A 10,793-nucleotide genomic window follows, 5' to 3' on the forward strand; every position below is an offset into this window, starting at 1 on the left:
GCCTATTGTGTGCGTGTCCATATCGGTGTCTGCGGATCTGCAGGAGGGTAAATAGGCCTCACACCATCTGATACATCTCTGACACCATATTGAGCTCTTGTTATAGGCTCATTTAGAAGTAGCCATATGTGCTAATTAGGTAATCTTGACCTGGGTGAGAACAGGAGAGTTCAGAGTGGCGAAGTAGCTCCTTTTCTCGCGGTTGCCCTCCAGTCGTGCAGCGAAGCGGGAGGTGGGCAGGCCAACACAAAACAGTGTGATGTAAGAGCTGCACAAAGCTGGGAACTTTCTGAGGCAACACGCAAGCACATACTACACCCATCTATATATGTATGGGTGCAGACAGTGTGACAACTCCAACCTTTGATATTCCTTTTGTAGCTCACAGACAAGGCTCCCCGCCTGAGAAATCCTGAGATTAAGATGTCAGATTGAGGTGTTGCTGCGTCTCTTCTTGTTATCTTTCTCGTCTCTCTGTCTGAACTGTATGACTGCATGTATAAGATACAATAAATAAAGCTGGCGGGATGTGCTTATGGATGACAGATGACTAATGTTGTATTATAGGCCAGTATTATACAAAATTTGTGTAATAGCAGTCAAAATGTACTGAGACTGCAACATAAAGTTAGTCCACTTTAAAGGTGGGCAACAGGAGATTTTGTCCATCCTATGCTTATAATATTAGTACATGAACAATATCACCTGGCTACTAACATGAGAAATGGGCAGCTCATATTGATTAACCCACAGAAAATTATGTGGTGCAATCAAAAAGTTCCAAGATTGCTTATATTATATTCTGTCTGCTATCCCCTTCAAATTAGTCGCCATGTGCAGCATTACAACGCTCCCAGCGGTCCGGCCACGCTTGGAACGCTCCCTGCAAGTCCTGTTCTGTAAGCCCGTCAAGCACCATCTGTGAGTTTCAAAATGGTGACCCTTCAACTTGAACTTCATTTTGGAGAACAGACAGAAGTCCCAGGAAACCAAATTTGGTGTGAGGATCATTTTGCCATTGCGTCACATTTCAGTTCATTTGCACCAAATGTGTTCCTCAAGAACATCATGGTGTTGAAAGATGATGCCAAAGAAAACCCACCTGGTTTCACTCCAGACCGGATGCACATTCTTCAGTTTTAGACAGTGACCTTCTGCACCTCTTCAAATGTGAATGTCACTCAGGATGCCTCGCCCGACTACCTGCTTCATTGCTTTTGGTTTTCTGAAGCATTTTAAGTTTGACACACAATTTGATGTGCGCTTTTTTTTAAATAAAGTTTCAAGTCCGTGATGAAATTGCAAGTGCACACGTGCCAGTGGTCATAAAAAATTTATACAACACAGGCGCTGATGTTGATCAAGCAATATAACTTGGACTACTTACTCATGAGAGTCATTGTTTCCTTCTGCTCCATGTGTATTACTGTGCTGCGCTCTGTTTCTCCGCTACAGGAAAAGTCTCAGAACATTTTGATTGTGTCTCTTATCATCTCAGCAGTTCCCCTCAGCTCTATGGAGTTTTATCTTTCAGCTCTTTGTGAAGCTCTCTGGCCTCCCCGGGTTCACGCTCAATGCTCTCAAAAACCTTTGAAAAACAACTCTTGCTCCTTGCTCAGCACCAAACAGTAGACAAACAAAGTTAGCAACCGTTTGGTGAACACAGCAGGGCATTTCGCAGCTCTAGATCAAGATATCCCCCTCAGATGTTGGTGGAGACCAAAAAAAGAGCTAAAAAGAGAGTGTTAATTGGACTTCCATTCACTGCGTCACCAGACACACAACTCTACATAAATGCTAATGTTTCTCGGCAACTGCTGGCCATGTGAATAAGCCATGTTCACCATATCCAGTTTGTAAGTAAATTATATGTCATAAAGTTGTGTTCACAGCTTGTTTCCACATGTAAATAGATGGGTTAAACATCTGTGACCGCAGATTTAACACGTTAACACGTTAAATAGATTTATCACAATCTATTATCACAGTATGTATCTAAATGAGCAATTCTAACTGCTTTACCTTACATTGGGAGCGTAAATCTAAGTGTGCATACATATGGGCATATTCTTGCCCTCCGGTGATATGATATATATATATTTATCGAGATAAAGTCACCTCAACTGTGTTTCATCTACAACAACAATCTTTCCCAGCAGCTGTGGCTGGACTGTTCATCCTCCTGCTGGGATGGACGGATCCCCTTCATCTTCCTCTGCTGTAATTCTCAGTAGTTCTTACAACCCATTGTTTTCAAAGCTCCAGTTATTTTCTTTGAAAATAAACGCCTAGCTGTCCTGAGTGTCGCTGTGGACAAAGAGGCACGTTATGTTATTTTGGAGAGAGAGAGAGAGAGAGAGAGAGAGAGAGAGAGAGAGGGAGAGATTTGATTGCTCATCCTGCTTTTCAAATTTTGTTTTGTTTCTTGTTCCATTCATCTGGAGATTATAGTTATCTATAGTGAGAGGAGACCGATGTATAAAGGGAACAGATAATGAATTTAACATGGCATGAGCACATTTCTGATGCCATTTAAGAGACGTATAAATACTATTGTATGGACCTGAGAGGAACACGTACTCCCCTACAGGACTACTATACTGCCTGTGCTTGCCTCAGCATAGAGAAGTTTTGCTCAACTGTTGAGGTGAAGTCACTTTAACCTAGACAATGACAGAGTGGAGATGACAGGAGTGGCAAAGGACAAAGAGGGGAATAAATTGGTGGGGAGAGAGGTAGAAAAAAAAAAAAAAAGTTAAAAATGTGCTCCTTGGACAAAAGCAGTGGCTCTGTCTCCCTGACTTAGAGTGCTGTCTACTCCCTGGTCTGTTAGAAACCCCACCTCCCCCAGTGCGTCTCTCCTCCCCTCCCCTTCTTGCTCAGTCTCTGGCCGAGGAATCCCAGGCAGCGTTTAATTGCAGAGTGCAAAGGCTTTAGTTGGGCTAATGAGCTCAGCACCGGAGCTGGAACTCTTTCACACACTCTCTGAGAGACAGAAACCCATATGGAGTCCTTTACTGGAGGAGCCTCACAAAGCAGCTGGATTTCAGGTGGTGGGGAAACAAGGAATTCTCAAATTCAGGTACAGCCGACTATGTGAGAGAATATACCAGAGGCAAGTAAGAGGTGGAGGAAGAGAGGAGAGCGGGAGAGGGGAGGGGAGGAAAGAGGAGGGGAGGAAAAAGGAGGGGAGGGGAGAGGAGGAAACGGGAAATACACAGCCAGAGAGAGAGAGAGAGGGAGAGAGAGGGAGAGAGACTGGAAGCCTGCAGCAGCAAATGAGACAGAACAACGAGGCGGGAGAGGTAGAAACAGACAGAGAAGGAGGGAGGTGGAGAGGGGCCCCGTGTAGGAGAGAGGGCTACAGGGTGAGGAAGAAGAAGGAGTCAGAAAAAGTTAGGAGAAGTAGGAGAGAAGCGCTCTGAGGAAAGTACGGACGCAAAGATTAACAACTACAGGAGAGTAGAAGAAGGGAAACAACAGACAGGAAGGAAGGGGAGGGAGAAGTCTTGGGCAGAGAGTAAAAAAAAAAAGAGCTGGAGAAAAGTTTTCTTGTGGGAAGACGCAGATGAAGAAAACAGAGCGAGTGAATGACTGGGCTGGAGAGAGCTGGGAGGGGAGGAAAACTGTTGTTTTCTAAGGCGTTTTCTACACAGGTCTCTGGACTTCTTTGGACATGTACACAGAAGGCGCACAAACAACGGCGCACCACCGATTTCTTCAGCACAACAACACCCCCACCCCCTGCCCATGCCAGCACTGCATCCACTATGAGCGGCCGTATGGCCATCGCGCTGGGCCGGGATACCATCCAGCATCAGCCAGACAGACGGACCACCCATCGCTGGACTGCAGGAGAGACATCCAGGCTCTTCGGGTTAAAGATGTGGGAGGCAGAGCTTTCGTAGTGGACAGAGTGGAGAGAAGCGGTCATCGCAGCCCACAGAGGAGGCCTGTGTTTGCAGGGCTGGGCCCTCACAGTCAGTCAGATGACTTGAGCCAAGTCTGCCCCTGGGAGCTGAACCCTGCCCAGCGGAACTACCCAGCGGAGCCTGGGGTGAGACACTATTCATCTGTCAGAGAACAGTGTGACTGTGTGGTGCGCAGCGACACCAGGGCACACCCCTTTAACACCGGGATACCACATCCTCTCCCTCATCTTCAGGTCAAAGGTCAGGGGCATAGGCACAGGAGGACTGTCAGGTATGTCTCCGTGGATGAGGAAGACGGCAGCGGATGCGCTTTTGAAAACTATCATCTGGAACCACACCATCCCCAGCCGGATCATTTGCACACGCCGAATGGCCACTGTGGACCGAGGTCTGTGTTCTTCGAAGGAGGGGAGGAAAGAGATAGCCATCAGGACCCGGGCAGACTAAAGGGTGGATCAGAGGAGGGTTTTAATGGATGCGGTGGCTCTCATAAAGGCTTCTTCCCCACTGAAGTCCCTCCGAAGCACTTGAGTCAAAGCAGACGGAAGGGGTCCCGGGTCCCTCCCTCCGGTATCACCACTCAAGAACCCTCCAAATCGACAACCAACAACGATCACCAGCACCAAGGTTCAGAGGTGGCGAAGCAGAAGAGCAGGCAGGATTCTGTGAGGGATCAAATCCGACAGGTGGTGACAGATCTGGAGGACGTGTTGGGAGGTTTGAAGCAAGTTCACGTTGAGATGAAAGAGGTAGGAGGGTCTATTATTATGGATGTTTACTCTTTACGAGTACCGTAGGTGTCTAATCAGGAAAGTCTGCGTCTGGTGCACATTTCCCAGCCTTTTCAATCCTACCTCGGATACTGTGACATTTAAAATGATTAGCACAAAGCTCTGATGCTGACAAAACGAGCCACCGTGCGGAACAGTTAGACACAGGTCGTGTTTCTGCGTGCATGTCAATATCTGTGTGTACATGCTGAGTGCATTGTTTGTGACTCAGTCATCATCTCTTTCCGTTGCGGTGATTGAGAGCGATTTGCACTGACCTTTTGCAGAACGCTGCCTGATGCTGGCAGTGTTCCGGTCAGCACATAAAAAAAAAAATCCTGGCTTGAGCCCGTTACTAAATTATGCCTTACTCTTACAGTATCCATTTTGCGTGCAGCTGTAAAATAGCATTGATTCACAGCTGAATGCATCCGTGCAAGGCCTGGCATTGTACTGTTAGAAACCAAAATCTCCATGATTGTGAATTTAGGCTGTTGGAAACAAAAGAGATCTGGGGAAAAAAAACAAACAGCTTTGATTTGAGTGATAATTGCTTCAGTCAGAGACAAACTTGTGCTTATAAATAGCCTTCAGTTTGGCTGCGGTGGACAAAGTGCTCAGATCCCCTTCTTAAGCACAAATACCAAAAGGTAAAAATGCTACATTACACACAAGATTATTATGACCTTAATGTAAAACTATAAAGAGTAAAAGGTACTCATTCCTTAAAATTGTCCTCTTTCACCAACATACTATTAATTATTATGCAAGTAGCATTTCAGTATTTTGACTGGTTAATGTGGAGCTTCTACTAAGTGTACAATTTTGAAATTTCTTACAGGGGTTCCTATCCTGAGGTTCAGGTCTCTGCAAAGTGTCACATTATAAATCTGAGGAGTCAGGAAGGGATCGATAGGTCAGGAGAGAAGAAAAACTAAATATCTGCTATAGAAATCTCAGTCTTTTCTCAGTTTTGGAATATTAACTAACTTTTGCTCTTTGTGAAATATTGTAGAGTTTTACTGTTTTTTTTTTTTTTTTATCAAATAATACAAATGACCCAATGTTGTATGAAAAGTAACAAGCGGTCGGAAAAACAAGCCAAAAACCTATTCAAAGTTTTGACAGCGTTGTTGTACTTTATATGTGTGATATGTATTTCAATCTAGAAAAGAAAAGTAAGGCAGACAAGGACATGTTAAGACAGAGGAAGTACAAGTACAACATATCGAGCTACATTGTGTTGGAGTACAAGTAGAAAGGATTGAATGGAAATATGCAAGTAAAATATTATTCTGCAGTTCTGTCGTATGTATTCTCTTTATTATCATTCAGGTGGTCGAGCAGATTGATCGTCTCACAGCCAGTATCGACCTCAGTGAGGAGGCGCCCTGCATCACCCAGGGGTCATCCAATAACATTCACGACTTAATTCATATAGGAGACCTCAGGGTGGCCCCGCTGCCCAATCACAAGCCTGCCTCAGTTCAGGCATCGCAACTCGTGGATGAAGACCGCATCATCCTCAGAACTAACTCTCCCTCCCCCGTCCACATGGCGTCGGTCGTCAAAACCAGCCGCTTCACCCCACCCAGTCTCAATAAGGACATCAACCACGAAAGGCCGGGTGTCAACGGTCACCCGCCTCACCTGTACCCCAACAGAGACTCCAACCACACTGGCCAAACTCGTCCAGAGCCTCACCCACAGACCCTAGACCCGAAGGTCATCATAGGGAACAGCAGCTCCCATCCAAGAACTCAAAAGCCTCCACCTTACCCCCAAAACGGTCGGTGTGGGAAGGGCCCTTACCCACCTCCCAAGCCTGTGAGGACCCCTGCCTACCCTGGGAGAGGCCGCCAGAGCACCAGCATGGTGTGAAGGAGGGGGGGGGTGGTCTGCCCCAGTGCCATAGGGGCCTGAAACATGAGACCCTGCTGCAATGAGTGGAGGTCAGAGAGGGACCAGGCAGGGGAACAACTCATGGTAAGTTTTATTTTTTTTAATTAATTTTTTTACATCTCTCCCTCTTCTTTTACAGTGTTGATGTTTCTGTCAGTGCTGGCAGCCGATGACGTTTGCTGTTTACTGGCAGCGTCGTGTTCAAAGTCAGTAAATGAATTGCAGTGTTCCTGCCGGTTACAAAGAAGATGTATGTGTTTGATGTATGTGTGTGTGTGTGTGTGTGTGTGTGCTGTGTCTGTGTGTGGGCGGCGGTGGAGGGGGCGTAATGTGTCTGCTTTTGTTGATGTCACATGATTTCCCAGTCCTCCCTACACTGCAAAATGAGTCTGTCCTGGCAAGTGAAATAAGAAATGAGATCCTCAGTTTGGTTACACATGTGGTTGTAATCAGCCGAGAGGGTGAAATTTTTTTCACTCTGTGATGTAAAATTCTACTTTTATGAATAGATTTGATGAATTTCTGATCTTGCAAAACAAAGATTAGCTGCTGGTTCTCGCAAATTTTGAAACACACAGCTCAAAATAAGTTTAAGAAAGTAGTTTAAAAATCTTGTTATGTTTGCCTTTTTAAATCACTTTAATCTGTTAAATCTGATAGCAGATAGCAAGATAAAATCTTGAGACAGACTTTTTTTGTTTTTTTGCATCGTAACTTAGTCATAACTGAGAGGGAACTAAGACTTGGCAGGAGCTCAGTCATTTCTGGCACAGGAAGACCCCACAGCCGCTTGACTCCAACCATGTGACCCAAAAAAGGCGTCATTAGATTTACAGGATGATCATAGCTCTGACTCTGAATTGGCATAATTTACTGTTTGGGGTTGATGAGGAGGAACTAAGCCTTTCTTCTCGTGCCACAGTCAGATGTATCATTAACTGTGAACTACAAGCAGACTTAATAACAAGATGACATCTGTGAAAAAGTCCCCGTAGCAGAATCGGAAAATTAAACGGCAGATACATACAGCCAAGTGTTCCCATAAAGAGTCCACCTTTGCGGATGCTGCATGCTTCTGCACTTCCCTCTTGTGCAGAGTATGCGTAACTGCAATCTATTTTTCTGGCCTCCGTGAGTTGGGCAAGCACAATCTGGTTTTAATCATAAAACCCTCTGGCCACGCGCCAGAACAGAGTGAGCCAAAGTCTTGGTATATTTGTGACGTCCATATAAACACGAGCACGGCTGCACGGCAAAGCGGCTCAATGCTGCAGGAAGAGACGCGCGCCGAAGGCTGCAGCTTCATGTCGAGGCTGGCCGGCACACGAAAGGCATCGGCGAGGTGCATGTGCTTCACCTTTCATTTATCTGAACAAGATAACACTTTAAATAGTCGATAGGTGTAACATACCTTCTCCGTTCTATGATGTCCTTTCAAAGTTTTTTAAAGCATCAACGCTTTTGGCACGTTAAAGCCCTGAATCATCTGAATTAGTCACCTCGAGCAAGTTCAGTGTCAAAATGGCTAGCGCATGAAATTTTGTGCTAAGCAATTGTTAGATTTGTTCATCAGTCCTCATGGGGTCCACGACGAAACACACAATAACACGGGACAAAAATCTGGACATTAATAACTGGATAAAAAGTAAAAGAATAAAAGAGAAATTCTCAGCAGGAATGTGAGAGGCATCAAAAATGAAAGGAAGGATTGAATAAAGATTTTCGAACAAGACTGTATTTTCACATAACCCACAAGGGCATACAAAAATTACGCTAAAAATAGATGGTAATGAAGTTTGATATTGAAATTAGACTGGTGGACCTTCACGAAGACAGAAGGACAATATGCAAACACACACACGTATTCCTGTTTCACTATCCCCGTGTCAACCATAAACTGCAATACGGACAAAGTGAATTTGCTTAAAACCGAGTCCATCTAAATAACTGAACAGGGGAAAGTAAAAAATTAACATGCTCAAAAGTCAATTATAAAGTTGGCCATTATTATTAGAACCGATGCTGGTTTACTGACTTAGAGCGGTAGGTTAGTGCCCCTGCTTCACCAGATCCTAAAAGTTCCGACAGGCATTTATAGTTTGTGGTAATTTGATTTATGTTGTTTGTAAATCTGCCAAATAAAATCTCAATATCAGATGAGATGATGAGAGCTTTAAAAGTTTATAATTTCAATTCAGATAATGATGCATGAATCTAAATAAATCAATCAAATTACCAGAAGTAGCTTGTGCATAGTAAACTTGAGGCCAGGTAACATTTTTCTGTAGTCGATTATCTGGTCTGTACTTGATGAATACCTTAAGGCAACATGCTTCAGACTCTTATTATTTTATACCAGTACAGTTTAATTTGGTAAATTAGAGATTTTTGTTTTAAATACATGTGAAAAAAATGTCTAAAGCATGTTTTTACTTTGTCATTATGGGATTTTAAGTGTAGACTGATTGGAAAAATGCAAATGTATCCATTTAAATTAAAATTGTAACACCAAAGTATGCAAAAAGTGAAGGGGTCTGAGGCAACTGTATTCAACATTCACAGTTAAGCTTTTTAAAAAATATTTTCGCTTATGTACTTTCCTTCATTCATCACTGATGAGGTGTTTATATGCTTTCTGTTTTATCCTGAAGTTGCGTTTCACTGCTGCAGGCTTTTGGGTACAAATAAATTGGAATTTTGACCATGACCAGACTTGCAAAAAAAAAAGAAAAAAAAAGGTGAGATGTGGTGTAAATGCTCTCCAAGAAAAAAGAAGCACACGAGCAGATAGCCTCTCGCCACAGGTTTGATAAAAACATGAATGACAGCGCTCTTTCACAAGCCAGGCAACATGACACACAAGGACACACAAGGACACACACACACGCACGCACGCACGCATGCACGCACGCACGCACGCACACACACACACACACACACACACACACACACACACACACACACACTGCCTCACTTTCAGTGCAGTGCTGTTTCTGGGTCTCCACCAATGAATAATGCTACAAGAGCTCACAAAGATGCCGAGTTCTGAATTTAAACGATTTGTTTTGTTTTTTTGCTCTAACCTCCTGTGATATGATGTTTCCAGCAGGAGCTGATGCCACTGAGACAAGCTGTCAGCTGGTGGAAACAGAGCACGGCCTGAAGGTGGAGATGTTTCCAAAGGGAAAACTCCTTCAAGAGTCAACCTGCAAATGTCAAGCAAGCACGGAGGCATGAAGAGTTGGCAGTCAAACCTGTCTTGAGAGTTGAAGCTGGTGACAAATAATGAGGATAAACTACACAACAACCACAAACTGAGAGTTAAAATGTTTGTTCATCACAGTATTAATTTATTTTTACTATTTTGTATTGAAAAAATATCTATTTTCAGGCAGCTGACCCCAGTCTGGATACTACCTAACCTAGATTTGTATATCATATAAACTATTGTAAAGATATTTTCCATATGAAAGAGTTTAAACTGTTTTTCTCTCTGCTACATGGTTGTTAGAGTACATAAGAGGAAAACAACAGCTAGAAGACAGGAAAGCTGGAAAGGCAGAGCTGCCTGTAAATTGAAATACAACAGATGCTTCTGCACTTTTCTCACACAAATCAATTTGACGTCTCAATTGTTTCTAGAGAGACTTCATTGGCTGCTAAATGTATGGCATTGGAATATGAAATAAAAGACGTGATACCAGCTTTTAATGACCTCTGTCTCTGGGTGATGATTTATGCATTCACTAAGCCTGACTGTACTAAAAGCAGCTGTAGAAGTTTGGGAAATACTTCTTTGATCTGGAGATGGCACTATGTGATTTCTCATGGCCTTATTCCGTCAGGCCGCTGTCTGTCGTTGCCACTGCCACTGCGTCCCGGGCCAGCGTCTGTGTCTCTGTTTGTTTAAATCTTGTCTGAGAATTTCACCACTTTACTCTCACAAGCTCCTGCTGCTATGGGAGTGCACCGCCGCCCTCAGAGAAGCACTATAAATCATCCGCCTTACACAACATCCCTCCTTCTCTGCCTCTCTTTGTGCCTGTATCACTGATGGAGAGCTGCAGTGACAGATGGAGGATGACACAAGAAAAAAATGTTAACTATCCAGCCCACTTTGTCACTCAATATCTGTGTCTGCAGCCCAAAGCAGGGTGAGTAAATTGTCCCATAGTGGTGAGAAGCAAGG

General features: G+C 44.0%; 1 protein-coding gene across 2 annotated transcripts; it reads left to right on the plus strand.

The window, feature by feature from the left end:
• Window positions 1-3,164: 3,164 nt before the first annotated feature.
• LOC138203148 (uncharacterized) lies at window positions 3,165-10,311 on the plus strand. 2 transcript variants are annotated; one of them, XM_069157802.1, is made up of 3 exons: window positions 3,165-4,681; window positions 6,038-6,688; window positions 9,711-10,311. In XM_069157802.1, the coding sequence occupies exons 1-2, from the start codon at window positions 3,677-3,679 to the stop codon at window positions 6,581-6,583; spliced, it is 1,551 nt and encodes a 516-aa protein (XP_069013903.1). In that variant the 5' UTR covers window positions 3,165-3,676; the 3' UTR covers window positions 6,584-6,688; window positions 9,711-10,311. The 2 variants fall into 2 exon arrangements, with proteins under 2 accessions (XP_069013903.1, XP_069013904.1); XM_069157803.1 differs by having other exon boundaries at window positions 9,714-10,311.
• Window positions 10,312-10,793: the final 482 nt, after the last annotated feature.

This window comes from Embiotoca jacksoni, unplaced genomic scaffold, assembly GCF_022577435.1.
Source record: "Embiotoca jacksoni isolate LCO1_2020_lvr unplaced genomic scaffold, fEmbJac1.0.p SCAF_22, whole genome shotgun sequence".
NCBI lineage: Eukaryota > Metazoa > Chordata > Actinopteri > Embiotocidae > Embiotoca > Embiotoca jacksoni.

Coding starts and splice junctions, on each gene's coding strand:
- LOC138203148 (XM_069157802.1), top strand. CDS start 3,677: ATGTACACAGAAGGCGCACAAACAACGGCGCACCACCGATTTCTTCAG. Junction 4,682..6,037: donor TTCACGTTGAGATGAAAGAG/GTAGGAGGGTCT, acceptor ATTATCATTCAG/GTGGTCGAGCAGATTGATCG.